The sequence below is a fragment of the Coturnix japonica genome, chromosome 1, assembly GCF_054131305.1.
Source record: "Coturnix japonica strain WE chromosome 1, WE-NBRP24, whole genome shotgun sequence".
NCBI lineage: Eukaryota > Metazoa > Chordata > Aves > Galliformes > Phasianidae > Coturnix > Coturnix japonica.
In genome coordinates, this window is record NC_140663.1 from 126,751,975 (window position 1) to 126,769,165 (window position 17,191).

The window sequence follows — 17,191 nt, forward strand, 5'->3', positions numbered from 1 at the left end:
AAACTGAACTTTGTTCCACAAATGCAACAGGTGGCCCAAGATGACTTTACAAATATATTTTCCTCCACTAGCGCCATTGTTCTGGTAATTGTCTCCTTAATGATAGCGCTCTCCCATCATGTCCCCACCCCAAGTATTTGCAGACTGCTGATAGACCTGCTGTCTGATACAGTATACCTAGGCTATAGGCTCAGGCCCTAGACATATTTTCTCTCCTTGTTAGCCTCCAACAAGGCAAAGCAAAACTATCTTTCAATGAGACATTTGTAACACTATCTGGAATGAGCTGTACTGAATTGCTCTGTGACAGTTTCAACATTTCTATACAGATTATCATCTTTGTGGGGGATTCACCCCCAAGCCTCTTCTCCAGATTTTTGCTGGACAAAGTACAATGGCACTTATAGCAGATAATGAAAGATGCTCTTCCTACACCAGAAAGACCAATAACCAACAGAAATACTCATATGACTCATGTGATGCTTAGACAAAGAGTCAGAAGCTGAAGAACCTGTGAGGATGCTCTGTTAGTACCACTCTGAGAAGTCCACTGCAACAGGCCATGGCAGGACACTACCTGGTAAAACTTCCCCTCCCTATGGATGACACATGTCCCACAGGAGACTGCTTGAAGCCACATGTCTCCAGGGATGATATCCTTCACAAACTCTACAGCTGATGTTGTACCAGCCTACAGTAGCACACAGAAGATATACAGTTAGGGATGGAAGCCAAGATTGTGACATTGTTCTGTAACCTGAGGCCTGGCCATATAAGCATAGGACCTGCCTGCACAGGCAGGAGGGGAAATATGGTGGTCAGCCCCAAATCTTCATGGTTCAAAAAGTAAGCATCACTGGAGAATGGGTAGGCCAAGTTGGAGGAATAAAGGCTGTACAGGCAGTCTGGGGAAAAGACATCTACAGAGAGCAGCCAGAATAAAGTTAGGCCAAGGAGGAGGATAGATCCCATCCTCCACAAACTATAAGTAAATAAAGTTGCCTTTGTTAAAATGACAGTAGAGACAGGTTTGATGAAGCATAAAGACTCAGGAAGCCAGCACAGCCTCTCTCATTAAAGTAAATAAGGTCATGCAAAACCTGTCCTTGAATTAGGACATCTACTATTCACATGAGGAGTTCTAACATTTTTAACATGGAGGGAAGGAGTGAAAGGACAGTGAGCAAAACTGCTCTCAGTAGTTTCCAGAGATGCTAATGGGAAAAGAACAAAGCCCTGCAAGACGTAGGACAACAGAATAGAGTGGCTTAATTTTGTTACAAGTAGAGAAGAGGTGCAGAGAAGTGAATGGTTGGACTGGATGATCTTTTAAGTCTTTTCCAACCTTGGTGATTCTATGATTCTGTAATCATGGGTTTCACAGACTCAAAGTAAAATAACTTTGGAAATAAGTGCTTGCCAAAATTGTATCTTTAGCCAGAGCAGCTACAGGACAGAAAGGCTCCCAGACTGTATGATTTCTCCTTTTCCATGGTTTAAAACCTTGATCAGCATTTGGTGTACCATTTGGTCTGAAACTGCCACCCACCAAATGCTAATTGAAGTCTGCCAACAGGAAAGTGGAAAGACTCTTATCAGTGCAAAAAGCCATAAAATGGCTTTGACCAAAACAATGGACTAATTCTTACTGTATATGTAAGGTTAACGTTAGAACCATATAATTGCTTTTCTAATGTCAACATAAAATGGATAACAGGAAGGAAAGGAAACAGAATTTTTGCATACTTGTAGACTTCAAAAAGAAAAGACAGCAGCACAATCAAAAGGAGTTTTGTCATAGTAATAATAAAGAGAGACAGCTTCCTACAGAATCGTATAGTTTTCTGCCTGTACACATCATACGTAGTGAGAAGAACCTCTAAGACATAATTGTGTAGCATTGTAAGATTTATATCAGAAATCTAATTTTGAAGGAAATCAGCCTAAAATGAGGATTTTTCTTTACATGGGTACATGTTCAGTGTATTAAATCCATGCTTTTCTCCTGTGCAGTCAAAGTTTTACATACAGTTGGGATTTGCCCCAGATCCTTCATGAATGGCCAGCAGATACCCAAAACTCCGAAGTAAGTAGATGTTTGAAAATAGTGCCATTGAGCACTTTTATGGTTACATTTTGAATTTAACTGCAGCATGACTACAAGTGAGTGATGGCTGAATCCTAAATAAAGGCTAAACTTGAGGCAGCTTTGTTTTGCTCTGGTTTGAAATGCTGCATCCTACATGCTTTAAACACGGCTGAATTCCGTCCACTTTTTTTTTCACTGTTATTACCAGCAATTAGCATAAAACTTTTTTCTGGTCTGATCAAAACTGAATGAACTGTTGGATTCGGATGATTAATTAGCACTCCTAAAGGTACCAAACCTTGCATCAAGAATATTGAGATCAGCTAAGTCAGGAAAGGTGAAATATTTGCATTTGAAAAGTTACAAAAAAGAGGAGAGGAGAGGAGAGGAGAGGAGAGGAGAGGAGAGGAGAGGAGAGGAGAGGAGAGGAGAGGAGAGGAGAGGAGAGGAGAGGAGAGGAGAGGAGAGGAGAGGAGAGGAGAGGAGAGGAGAGGAGAGGAGAGGAGAGGAGAGGAGAAGAACTATTAAAAAATCACATGATTTTCATTCCAAGCACCACAGATTACAGAAGACTCAGTGAGCAAAGCACAGAAGAAGGGTAGCAAAAGGAAACACCATACAGGCATTTTTCTCTTCATAACTTTTCCCAAAGACAAGTGTCAACACACAAAAAACAAAGGAACATTGCTGCAAATTAATTTAAAAATCAACAGGAAAAAAAAAAGCTTTTTTTTCTTTTTCTTTTTCTTTTTCTTTTTCTTTTTCTTTTTCTTTTTCTTTTTCTTTTTCTTTTTCTTTTTCTTTTTCTTTTTCTTTTTCTTTTTCTTTTTCTTTTTCTTTTTTATTTTTTTAAACCACAATAGCTCACTGTGTATATAGAACCAGGAAAAGATTCATTAATTATTGAAAAACCTGTTTTGTCTCACCTCAGCCAGTCAGGGTTAACCTATCTCAGGGAAAAACCTCAGCTAAATGTCGTTTTACTAAACGGAAATACTTATACTTTTCACTTATACTAAGATGTGATTATACAACATACTGTATGAAACAAGCCTTCAGGCTGACTAAATGTTAGCAAGTCCCAAATTTGGTACATTACCTTCAAAGATCGGAGGCTTACTGAGTTTTGAATACAGCTACAGGGTTGTTGTTTTTTCTGTATGTAGTTACTTATGCTGTCCCTGTTCATTGCAGGGCAGTTGGACTAGATGACCTTTAAAGGTCCCTTCCAACTCAAAGAATTCTATGACTCTGTGTTTTTAAGAGTGGAACACTCAGTGAAGTTCTTTTACAGTACTGAAGGGAGGTTCATGTAAAGCATTACAATCTGTGTTTGTTAGATACTGTCATACATCTGGAGCTGCAAGGAAAAATAAAACTGCATGCACATACATACGCTTTTCTTTTGTAAGTGACAGTGAGTAATCACTATGCACAAGTAACACCTAATATGGTTAAAGATTTATATATTTTAACTATAACAGATGCTGGATCCCTGCATGAGCATACTTTGAGAAAACATGCTAGCTCCTGCAAGAATCACTGGAGCTGTGAAAATCAGCAAGCCCAGTAGGAGGCTCCTATGCTTCTATGCACCTCACATGCTGCTCAAACTTAAATGAAAACATTCTGAGCACAGGTAAATCACAATATAGGATCAACTACACAATCACCTCACCAGAGCATATTTGGAGCGTGTGACTTCGCGAGCGCCTTCTACTGTGAAGGATTTGGCTGATCCTTGGTAGGATCCTAAAGCGACTTTCATGTCCATCCTTTGAAAGCCGACGTTGCGACATGGATGTGTATCTCTGTGTCTTCAGCAAATTATAAGGAAATAAAAATCAGCTCTTCAGAAGAGCACACTTCTGATGCACTGAAACATTGATTTTGCTTGTAAATGTCAACGGAACAGAAGATTTCTTTGTTAAATTCAAGTAAAAAGAAGAAAAAAAAAAAAAGAAGAAAAAAAAAGACTCAGCCCTAAAGAACTGAAAATAGATGCAGTTCAGTTTTTTGTATCAGATGTGCTTTTCCTCAGAAACCCACCCCCATTTTTACTACAAAGAAAAGAGAAAAATTAGTTGTAGTTAATGGACAGAAAATGCTGGATAGTTTCCACACAAAGATGCAAGATCTCCTCAGTTTATAGCAAATTTCACGCAGCAGGTAGATGGGGCATCTTGCTACTCCTTACAGCCTATTTTCCTGTCTGCAGTGTGAGCAATATGAATAAAGGAAACAGAGCTTCTCACATAAGCAGGTTGGATTACCAGATGAAACTTCAGAAAAGCTCAAAGCTGTCTGGTCTTCAATGTTTCATCCAAAACAGCAGCTGTTTCAGCTGAAGAAAAGCTTCCTCAAAGAATCCAGTCCATCAGAGTTCCAAAGCTGCTTTTCATCCTGAGCAACTGGCCCTGCTGCCGGGGTCTTCACATCCTTCTCGTTACCGAGAGGAGAGGTTCAGTAGCTGCACAGGGTGCTGAGGTTTGTAGTGAAGAAGGGCAGTTGAAGGTCTTTCACACGGTCTTGTTCTCAGGTTCCCAAATCAGCACTCAGATGGGCAGGAATTTCTTGCTGACACTTGCTGTGTTTCTTAGTTCTTGGTCTAAAGCAACCCCTCTCCCCCAGGGGCCTGCACTGTGTTTATGCCAGCAAAGTAAAGCAAATACCATTGGCAATACAGTGTTGTTAATTAGAAATTACTCTTCTGTTCATCTATCCTGAGTCAAACCCTTATCACCGATCTCTTCTCCCTCTCTCCAAATTGATATAGATGCAAGAAGCAAGCTGCTCAAAGGCTGAGCGTATCTCCAGGATCTGCAAGCACAAAGATCTCACAAGAAAAGTCTGAATCTTCCTGGGAGTTGAGAAACAACTAATAGGAAGGAAGGGAGGGGAAATTAATCCCATGCTTTCTTAAAAAACATCAGGAAACCCTACACTGTCTGTTCTCCCTGTCTCTTTCAATGCTGGAGAGAGGAAATTGATAATAGCGCTTTACTTGGCAGTCAACATTTTCCTCTCAATTCTGTTTGACTGTGTCCTGTGTGGCTACAGATCTACCACAACCCCATATATAGCACTGTGCACATCAAACTGAAAAGGCATTCTAATCTGGTTCCGAATGATCATTATTCTGAAAGCAAATTACAACAAACTTGCTTAAGTCACATTGAACTAAACATTAAATAACTTAGTACAAAATACTAGCTTGAAGGTAGCTGGCTAGCAGAGGAGAAAATGCTTGACTTTCAACATGTAATCACAGACAAATTTGACAGTCTTGAAATGTCATGATCAAGAGAGGTAGAAAAATGAATAATAACTGATGCATTTCATTCAAATATCACTTATTTCCCAAGTTCATTATAATAAGAAAAATGGACCCTGCATAATGCAGTTGTGCTAATCATCCTGGATCAAAGGCATGTCAGGCTTATTTAAGTAATAGAGGAATTAAAAAGAAGAAAGGAAGGAAGGAAGGGAAGAGCCTATTGATGGGAAATCACCACAATGTACACCACCACTGTACTGCTAATTTGGGATTCAAACAAAAGAAAATGCAACTCGAATAGGCAGAGCATCACTGCTAGACAAAATGCCACATTTTTCGGGGTTGCTCTTTACTTGGTGTTCTTCCTAGCAAGCAGTCCACTTCTTTGGAGCTTTTGGGGCACACCAGTCTCCTGCCCAAAAAGGAGCTAGTCTGGCCATTGAGTGGAACTGACTAAGACTGAATGTCACCATCTAGCAGCCAAGGCACCAGCCATAATAGTGGCTGTCCCGGTGGGGCATTGAGTGTACTGTGACATTACTGGCACACGATGGACACCTCATCAACAGGGATTATTACAATGAAGCATAAAAATGTTCTCCTTGCTTTCTTCCTATATTTAATGCACACAGAAGATTGATGACTTGAGTTGTAAAGTTGTTAAGTACACAAAATCCTACCAAAAGCCAGCCATTAGCTATATCCCCATCCACGAAACAAGCTTTTAATCTTCTTTTGAGCACTCAGATATGTGCCTGGAAGCAAAAAATTAATCACAACAATGGCTGCAGTAGAGTGCAATCAGAAGGAAACAGATGGTGTAACGCAGTGTTTTCCAAACAGCAGCAGTCTCTATCTCCAGGAAAATAACCAGAATAATTTCCCTTGCTGTTGGCATTACTATAACAAAAGCTTGTATTAGAAGAGTTTCTTCTCTGCTCTGTACAGCATCAGGAAACCCCTTAGGAGTTTAAAGATGGTAATATTCTTTGAGTATTATATGGCAGATCTAAGTAGACCAGCATCTATTTTTTCTTTCATATCATATAAACAGTAGTATTTGATGGGCAACTTTTCTACTCTGTGAATATCTAAGTGACCACAAACTGCTCACAAAATGCAGCCAACAAAATCTTGGCAATGAAATGGCTTGTATTTTTCTCAAGCTCCATCTCTGGGTCTGCTTTTGACTGCAGGCACAATGTTGCACGTTCACAGCAGCGATGCTGAATTACATCTGTATCCTCTCTGTAATTCTTCCCAGGAACTCTTGCAAAATTCAAGTTTTCTAAGAGATTATTAAGTTAAATTGCTATCACTTTCATCACTGCTGGATGTTCTCCTTGTTCCTTTTAATCTTTTTGTTGGTACGGGAGCCTTATCTTTCTGGAACATTTCAAACATCCTAATGTGATTTTTCCCCCGCATCTTAACAAGTATTTACAGACCCTTCCTTACATACTTACATTATAACACAGAGCTCTGAGAAGTTCACATTACATGACAGCATTTACCTCCTAGCAGTACAGTGCAGAAGGTTCTGACAGCAGAATCAACACTGCATTAGCACACAGATTAATGTTCCCGTGTTTCTTCCATTCAGAATAAATTAATCTTCATGCCTGCTGGTAAGTCACTGCCACCAGTGTTGACATTTCTTCTTGATTTTATATCTCACTTGTCGGGGAAGAGACTGCATCTTATAGGCAAGATATCATGCATGGTACCTCCTACAAGTTGCACTTCAAGATCCCACTGTGCACACAGTGCAGGGGACCATCCATGAGATCTATACCCATAGATTATCCTGTTCTTTTCTCCTGGGTCCCTGCAGGTAGGATCTTCTGCAGAGAATCTTTGATATCAGAAGGGCCATCACATCTCCAATGAGAATATGGAGGAGTGCAAGTGAGATCTTGCATGAAGAACATAAAAGACTGTGAAAATTACACAGGGTACTTGAACATCTGCAAAAACAGTGCTGAAATTGCTGCTTCTTGAAACGCTAAGAAAACAAACACATAGAAGCTTAATCTCAGTCTTTTGAAAAAAGGTGAAAGTGCCACATGTATCTTTCAGTCCCGATGCATTTTCAGTAATAGTGGAAATTAAATGAGGGGGAAGAAAAGCACACCACAAGAGATCTGCTGTTTAGCTTTCTCTGTTTAAACCATGCTCCATTAGTTATCTCTGCACACAAACGATACTTGCATAGTTGAAAATGGTAGCACAAACTTCTCACTTGGACTCGTACTATGTTATTGAATAAAAATATTGTTTTGTGCACAATAAAAAGATGATACACAAGTTACTTCTGATCTGAAATGTAACCCATTTTACAGAGATATGCCGTAACAAGGGAACACTAGTTTTTATGATAGTTAGTCCTGAGCTTTCAAATAACCATAGTTAGATGTCAAATTATGGAAAGTAATGTGTTGAGTTTTCAAATGAAAAGCAAGTTGACAAAAATTAATCCATCCCAAGGGCTAATCATTAGGCTAAAACAATGAAGAGTCCGCTAGAGGCAGATTTTAAATGATAAAGGAAGGGTAGCTGAGATTTCAAAGACACAGAACTTGATATTTTTACATCTAGAAACACTACAGGGCTGTTGTAGAAGGAAAACATTGAGAGAATATCCAAGAGAAAACCTGAGAAATAAATCACTACTCCATGATGCCGAGGATACTTAAGTACAAGAAAAGAATGACTCTTCCTCTTTCAATGTGAAATGTTTCAATGTGACTCTTCCTCTTTTGATATGAAGTTTAGGCACATCTTTTACCTATCCTATTTTATACTTACTAAAATTTGATAGGCATTCTTGCATTTCAGTTTTAGTCTAGAATATTCTCTCTAAAATATATTAGCTTAGAGAGAACGGGTCTCCCGCAACGTAGACTAGAGAATCTGTGAACTGAAATCACACTTATTAAGAATACCATGACATACAAGAAGGAATAAGATAAGACTGTAACCGGTGAGAAAACTCAGAAATAAGTATTAATTGAGATATATCCGAGTGAACCTAAAAGGTTTTACAAACTCAGTGTTTCCTAACATCTATAAATATCAGATAGAGATAAATATTCACAATACATTGGTATTAATTTATTAAAGTCTAGGAGATGAAATTATTATTAAATTTTATGAGAACACTACAGGCAAATCTTGAATTAGTTTACATGAACAAATTAGCTTAATCACCCAAGCTTAACCCTAACCAAACATGTCTGCTCAGAGACAAACCACGATTGTAAAAAGCCTCAGCATCAGATGAATGTAAGTGGAAAAGGGGCTGGGATAAACGGGCAGCCTTCATTCCATTTATAATTACGCATTATGCTGCTGAACCACAGCTGCCACTCTTTCTTTAAAACAATTGCTTAAGTAGAGTTCAGCTATTAGCATATCAAATAAATCCTAAAATCAATACGGATTATTTTGTAACCTAAGTGCACAACACGAAAAAAGATTGCAAAATATAAAATGAGGGTTTCAATATTCTGAAAGTGTTAGTATTCCACTGTAAAGACAACTATGAAGCTTTTAAAGCCTATCATCTGCCCCTCTTATTTAAGCAATTTTATCCCACATATCTGAATTTGCTATGGGTTAGCAATAAACTTGACAACTGTCTCCGAAGAAACAAGTTACTCCAACATTAGGGATCAAAAATACTCAGAAAATCACATTTGCTCACAGAAAAAAAATTGGAAGGGAACAATTGTATGTTGCCAGCTAGGCAAGGTGAGGTTGGACATTTTGCAAGACTGAACTTCTTGTTTATCCTTCAGTGTATTAAGTTTAGAAGGCAACTTGCAATCAGCTTCAAAACTACAGAAGATGCTCTTGGAAAGAGCATGAAAACTATGCTAGTCCTGGTTCAGGCCAGAAGGCCAGAAAGGGAAAATGCTGGGTGAGTAGCCAGTGCCTGCCTGAAGCCAGAGGTAATGGACCACATTAGAGGTAATTAAGCAATTGCTACCTCCAATTCATTCATGTACTTCAATTTTATCAGGTAAAATGGCCTGCTGCATGACACCACTGAGCAGTTTTGCCAGATGCATGAGGCCCAGCTTGTGGTCAGAAGTGAAAGTGGGTGAAGAAAACGAGCCCTTTCAGATTGGGTTGCTCGCATAAATTATTTCTTTATTTCCACATCATTATTCATATTAATTTCATAAGATTAATTTTAATTTTTATGCTTTCACATTCCCAACCCATGTCTGTTCTTCACCCAGTTGCTTGTTGTTGAGGCTATAAAAACAACGCAAGGGAAGGAGACAACCAAGGTAGATGGCTGAGAAGGGATTTTTCTGACAAAAGGAGAAAGAAAGGGAGACCATGGAATCTCTGTCCCACCATGAACCTGTCATGCCTAGAAGCCATGAAGCCATGGGTAAGGGGATGCTACTGACATGAACTGGACAAAACAATGGCAGAGAAATGAAGAATATTTTTTCAAAAAACAATTAGATCCGTGTATATATGTGTGTATATACATATACATATAAACATATGTTTAACAGAATAATAAATGCAGCCAACAGCATTTACTGGGCTTCTAACAAACAGCTCTGTGCAGAACCAGCTAGGGACAGAAAGCCAAAATTTGATTCTGAAAGAACAGGAGCTTAGGTTGAGGAGTATGTGATTTATTTTCAAAAGAATTCTTGAGCTCAAAAGTAGTATCTTTTAATAACAGAATGGAGTAGGTACGTAGTACTTACTCACTGGGTTGACTGCTGGCCGAAGCAGCAAAAGAGGAAAAGGAAGAGCTCATATGTGTTTATACCATTGATGGGTACTGCTTGTCTTCCCAGCATGGTGTGCCACATTGAAGTTCAGCCCACTAGTGAAACTTCAGTTTCACTGCCAAACTGGATAGATTAGAGGGGCAATTTTCAGAAGTTTTTTTCCTGAAGACAGTTCCTTCCTCAATACAAAATATGGAATATGGTATTGCAGGCTGGTGGACATTACTATAGCTTTTTATGTTCTCTAATGTGTCTAATGTGTGCAGTAAAAATTCACTATTGTGCACCTGCACAAAGAGCTGACATCATCTTTCCACAGCACCATAAGCTACAAACAGCCTTTGAGCTCTCTGTCTCTGCTATTGCTGTTTCCCTCTGAAAAAAGTTTGCTCTTGCTGTGTGCCTTGGAACCAAGTGATCCTGCACTCAGTTCTCACCTCTTCCCTTTCAGATTTTAATCCTTTTCCGCATTTCACAATCCTCTCTCTTTAGTCTCCTTATGAATGGTAAATTAATAAGGTGAAAGAGTTTTCAGTTGAGTAGCCACTTTGAAATTCTTCCACATGCACTGTTGCACCAATTGCAAATTTATATGGCAGTAATCCACTTGGCACAAAAGAAACACTGCAATTAATACTCCACAAAGCTGGTATGCAGCTGTACATAATACCTTTTAGAGATCTTTCAGAAATGCTATAAAAATCCCTAGGCTATAAGAACTAATATAATTTTTCTCAGGCAACTGTTACCAACACAGCACATTGAAACTTTCTGAAATGCCTTAGGGATGCAAAAGCGATACACCACACAAGTGTCTGGAGAAAGAAGGAGATTTTTGTAATATTAATAAACACAAGAAATTCCTTAACTGCTGATTTTGATGGCCGCTTACGTAGAACTCCAGCAAAATGGGATTTTTCCCATGTACAGATAAACACGTTTAATTGAACTGGGATTAAGGGAGTTACCAGTGGGATGGTCAACATTTTACCTGACAGACAGTCCAAGCTGAGCCAGATCAGAGTTAGTTTCCCTCATTCTACTTATCAGCTAGCCAGTTCTAATAGAGGTTTTAATTATGCGGTCATAATTAAAGACATTCAAGCAAAAGGATCTAAATATACACTAAGAAAGCGACCAAGGGTTTTTTTGACCATCTGGAACTGCCAGTGCCAAGAACAAGTCTGTGATTAAGTTAAAAAATGAAAAGCTCTTTGATAACTAAGAATCAAGACAATTTTCCTTCTGAAAACGTAAAACAAACACAGTGTGATATGCAGTTACTATGGTGTAATTCCTAGGAAGAATGAGAAACACATTCCATCTATAGCATGTTATCGGCAAGTGCCAACACTGAATGCTGCCACAGTAACATAGGCACTTTATTGGACATAGCTCCATGCTGCTGCCAAAGGGAGTATTTCTGTTCCCAGGAGTTTCTTCCTCATTTCTGTGCATGGTGAATTTTACATGGGCATGTTTCAGGTAGGAAAAGCAGGGCAGAGACACAAATGCGGCTCCTGGTTAAAGAAGCCAATTACTTTGGCACAAAATGAGAAGAATGGAAAGGTGCTGACATTATAGAGACCTATTGATTTGAAGGTTGGGAAGATTTATCATCGTTATTTCCTCAGATGTGTAGTGCTTTCTTGTTGCCATCTGTCCCTGTACCCTTAGAGTTCTTCAGGAGAGATCTTCACACAGGTTTGGTACCGCTGATCACTATGGCTGTGCACTTAGAACACATACAAAAGTGCAATGGGCAAATATTTCATTGAAGTTGCAGTCTTCAAATATATTATTACATCAAATCTATTGAAAGACATGGAAGATTTGGCTGGGATCTTTGAGGAGCATGATCTGCTGCTCCTTCCTTCCTTCCTGCTGACAATTTTGATCCTATTCTCTCCACTCCATCTACCATGCAATACATAGTGTCCCAGTGCATTTAACTGTGAGCATTTTAGTCCCTGCACACAAATCCCCCTTCACATAAGTACAGGCTGCACAGTTGAAAGATATCACACATACTGATCTTATCCACCAGAAGAACATATGGGATCCCAGATACATGCTGAGAGTCAAAAGCAGGTGAAATTGATTGTTAAGGATTAAAAATAATCACACCTTTTAGAACTTCCCAGCTGTTCTCCAGTCCAAATAAACACAAATCAAACCAGAGTTATATCAGGGAAAATCTTATCACTGTCTACAGAAATGTTGCAGAAGATGGGTTTAACTATGATAAATACAACACTTTATTAAAGAATGAATTGTGCCATGCAAACTTCTTTGCATCAGGTTTCACTAGTGGAGAATCCCCTGCTTTGCAGCTACATAGAATCACAGAATCATAGAATTACCCAGGTTGGAAAGTACACCACCCGTGTGCTCTGGTGAAAAAATCTGAACAAGTGGGAAAATATTTCGTACTGCAAATCCCCACAGCTGGCCAGGCAACAGGTCCCATGTACCTGGCCCACACATCAGAGGACAAAGGAGACTCCTGGAACATCATCTCCAACCTCAGAGATGTTCATAGAATCACAGAATCATAAAATGGCCTGGGTTGAAAAGGACCACAATGATCATCTGGTTTCAACCCCCCTGCTGAGGACAGGGTCACCAACCACTAGACCAGGCTGCTCATTCAGCCTGGATGCTCATCTGAACAGGTACATGGTAAATAGATCTGCTTGGAAGAGATGGTTGGACTAGATGACCTCCAGAAGGCCTTACCAATCCCAACTATTCAGTGATTGCATTGCCCATTTAGCTTCCTTGCTGTCTTTCACTGCTTGTACTTTCCCCAGAGAAAAAAGAAGCAATTTTCAGTGTTTAATATGTATCACTTGTTACAGTTTCCAACTGAATTAATAATTTAGCTGAATCTTATCTTCCACAGTTTAGAGCTATGTGAAGAAGCAAAGTGGTAAAGTAAAGCATTAAATTATTTACAATTTGTACAGAAAACAGGCAGATAAATGGTAGACATCACATTATATATTTAATGGTTGTTAGAAAGTACTGGAACTATAAGCCTGATAGACAAACTCCTTCATCAAAAGAGAGAAAAGTAGTCTTCAAATGTACTTTTTTAGACACTGAAGTAAAGCAGATGTATTTAAGGTAGATTTAAAATCTGTGCAAGGTTCAGTATTTCCCCACTAAAACAGTTCCTGGCTGCAAGTGAAGCAATGAGGCTCCACCTTTCCACTGGCATTTTTCACCAAAGGCAATTGAAATTCTGCTCAGTATTTCTGCAGAAGAGAGCGGAACAAATCAAACTGTGCAGAGCCTTCAGATTGTGGCAGCTGATTAGGTTATCACAGATTGATAGAGTAAATTATGAATTTATTTGAAATGGGTGACTAAAACAAGGAACAGACTTTGAATCCTCTCATTCTCCAAAGCACCATTCAGTTTGCTTAACTGAAGGATTATATCTCCTTATTTTGGTGTTCAAGAAATAAAGAACTAAGAATTAATACTGGACTTCTCAGTTTGTGTACCCTATGACTCCACATAATCACTACACATGATGACAAGTACAGTGAACAGAATTCCTCATAGTCCATCCATTTTAAATGTATTTATCTTCTTATACATGCAGCTGAACAATCTCTTTCAAATATAATTTAACCAGAAAGAAGTTTCAAAAGAAGGAAAAAGGTTGGAAGTACCACCTTCAGAATATTTACTGAGGGGCAATCCTGATACAGAACAAAATACTTTAATGCTTTTTTTGCCCTGCAACTTTACATTTTACTTGAAAACTGTTACAAAATATACTTCTTTTATGTCTATTTCTATATATTTTACACAAAGGCTTTCTGTTAAAATTCATCTGCCTATTCGACCCCCCTTACCCCCAGATGCCCACAGACAGACACAGTCATTAAAGGACTGGCTGAACAAGATCCCCTTTCTTTTCTGAAGGGGGCCTCTCTAACAAATTATCTCAGAAGTAGTCCTTATTGTTAGCCACCGAGTGATGCTATTCTTTATAGCAATGAAGATGTGGGATCCACTTCCTCCATGTCCTGACAAACAGTCACACCTCTTACCCACACTGTTAACATCCTTTCACTCACTGGCATTTTATTGCTTTACACTGATTCCAAGTTCAGCAGAAACAACTTTGAGCACCCAGTAAATCTCCAACACTCCACAGTTATCTATACATAACACACATTAAACCCATAATTTCTGGTTTAAAGACAGCATGAGGACAGGGTACAGCCAGCTTGAGGGCTGGCTGAGGTGCCCCAGAAACACTGAGCTGGGAGCTCACTCCTTTTCCTGACCCAGCTGGAAGCCAGTGTGGTAAAACACAACGCTGTTACCTGCTTTTACAGGGTTTTCTAAGTGATAGTTTATGATCTACAGATCAAAAAGTGCAAGGCCCTGAAGGAGAAAACATAAGTCATTTGGCAGGCAGGCAATCTTTGGTGCACTTTGCTTGCTTTTCAGGTTGTATGTTATACCTCAAATCCATGATTTAAGGCACTTTTCCAGCTGAAACAATGAATGTGAGACCTTGAATCTAATCACACTGCACCGCACCAAAAACTGAGAGCATATACAAAGCAGGAAGTATAAAAACATGTGTTTCTCACATTAACTATGCAAGTATTGTAAATAAATAATAGACGTTAATAGCCAGTAAAGAATCAAAATGTCCTTGGTTAACATTTAAGATAAATAATTTAGCTCTGCAAGATGTTTATTATCAGTATAGTGTTCTCAATGGGAAAAAACCCCACCACCAAAAACCAGAACAAGTACGTTCCTTGCATGAAGGCTACCAACACAGCTGCCAAGTAATTGGACTTTTCTGGTTCAGAATAGGATAAATGGCAAACATTAAAAATATTTGTAGGTCTCACTAGTTGGCTTAGAAGAAGTACAGATAAGGTGTCCTGACAGAAAACTAAATTACTTACATACCTTATCACTGACATTTGTGATTAAGCAGTAATGCTTTTCAGGTGTTTTTTAATCCCACATAATTATGGATTACCCATGGGAAATCTGTAGGTTACGATTGATAATATTCACTGAACCTGAAAGGAGAAGATATTTAATTGCTCACTAAAGAAACTAAACAATCTGACACAAGGGAAGAACCAGTGATGTTCTGGACTTCATTAAGGCCTTTGACATGGTCTCCCATAATATACTTCTCTCCAAATTGGAAAGATATGCATTTGATGGGTGGACTGTTCGATGGACGAAGAACAGGCTGTGAGATAGTACCCAGAAAGCAGAGAACAATGGTTCAGTGTCCAGATGGAGACTGGTGACAAGTGGTGTCCCTCAGGGGCCAGTACTAGGACCAGTGCTCTTTAACATCTACATTAATAACATCAACGATGGATCAAGTGTGCCCTTAGCAAGTTTGCATATGACATCATGCCATGTGGCGCAGTCAACACACCCAAGGGATGCAATGCCATCCAGAGAAACCTAGACAGGCTTGAGCTGTGGGCCCAGGAGAACCTCATGAGGTTCAACAAAGCCAAATACAAGGTCTTGCATATGGGTTGTGACAAATTCCACTTCCAGTACAAACTGGGGGATGTAAGGATAAAGCACACCCCTGCCAAAAAAGGACAAGTGGATACTGGTGGATGGGAAGTTGGACATAAGCTAGCAATGTGTCCTCATAGCCGAGAAAGCCAATCACACCCTGGGCTGCAGCAGGTCAAGGGAGGTGATCCTGCCCCTCTACTCCTCTACTCTGTGCTTGTGAGGCCTCACCTGGAGTACTGCATCCAGATGTGGAGTCCTCAATACAGGAGAGATGTGGACCTGTTGGAGTCCATCCAGAGGAAAGCCACAAAAATGATGCAAGGGATGGAACACCTCCCCTGCTAGGAGAGGCTGAGAGAGCTGGGGCTGCTCAGCCTTGGGAAGGGAAGGCTCCAGGGAGACCTGAGAGTGGCCTTTCAGTATCTAAAGGAGAGCTATAAGAAAAAAAGAGGACCTTAAGCAGGGTCCATTAGGATAGAAAAAAGGGAAATTGTTTCAAACTGAAAGAGGAGGGGTTTAGATTGGATATAAGGAAGCAGTTTTTTACAATAAGGGTTGTAAGAAATTGGCACAGGTTGCCCAGAGAAGTGGTAGATGCCCCGTCCCTGGAGACACTCAAGGTCAGAATCACAGAATCACAGAATGACCCGGGTTGGAAGGGACCTCAAGGATCATGTAATTCCAACCCCCCTGCCTAGCAGGGCCACCAAACATACACAGGTTGGATGGGGCTCTGAGCAACCTGATCCAGCTGTAGGTGTCTCTGTTCACTGCAGGGGAGTTGGACTAGATGACCTCTAAGAGTCCCTTCTAACACAAAAAGATTCCACGATTCTGTAATTCTAAAAATAACACTTTTAGTTACAATCTGTACGTCAGTGTTTCAAGCTTATGTCTTCCCAGATCACCATCCTACCATGGATTTATTTCTTCAGACATAGCATAAGGTCATGTAGAACTGCACTCAGACTGTCAGATAAACAATGATGCAGAGGAAAATATATAGCATAAGTAAATAAGCATAAAACAACCACTGGATGAATCTGCCTCCTACTTATTCATTTTGTGAGTTAAAAGTCTGGTATTAAACCAAATCCAAGGACTGTTTCATACATACCAGCTATTTGAATTCCTCCATTATTCTACAATTTTCCTCTTCAAAGCCTGCTGAAAAATATTGTTTAACATATAAAATGCCTTATGTTTGTTTAAGAGGCACAAAGAATTTTGTAACAGCCATTTAAAATGCAAGTATGACTACCTTTTACAGGAACAAAAATAAATGTTTAGTAAACAAGAAAACTGTGTGTGAGTATTGCTGTAGGGAGTGTTTTTTACAGCTAGCTGAGAAGGGTCGTAAACACAGTGCAGTTAATCAAGCAGCCATGCCACCTGCAAGGACAGTGAGATCAACAGGATGCCCTGGGATGGTGAGAAACTAGCCATGGTTTTGTGAACTCGGCAAGGGAGTAACTTTCAGGATGATAACAACAAGCTGCAAAGATACTCGGGGATGGTATGTAATTG

The 17,191-nt window shown here is 39.5% G+C and overlaps 1 protein-coding gene across 22 annotated transcripts in view; it reads right to left on the minus strand.

The window, feature by feature from the left end:
* The window catches only part of MCF2L (MCF.2 cell line derived transforming sequence like), a 141,796-nt gene that overhangs the window by 82,344 nt on the left and 42,261 nt on the right, over nt 1-17,191 (minus strand). For 2 of the 22 annotated variants that reach the window (XM_085534708.1, XM_085534613.1), the window contains exon 1: nt 3,768-10,189. The exons of the other annotated variants lie outside the window; for them this stretch is intronic. In XM_085534708.1, the coding sequence (XP_085390834.1) occupies nt 3,768-3,888 (121 nt within the window). In that variant the 5' untranslated portion in view covers nt 3,889-10,189. Of the gene's footprint in view, nt 1-3,767; nt 10,190-17,191 lie in introns of those variants that run through there. 22 annotated transcript variants of the gene reach the window in all.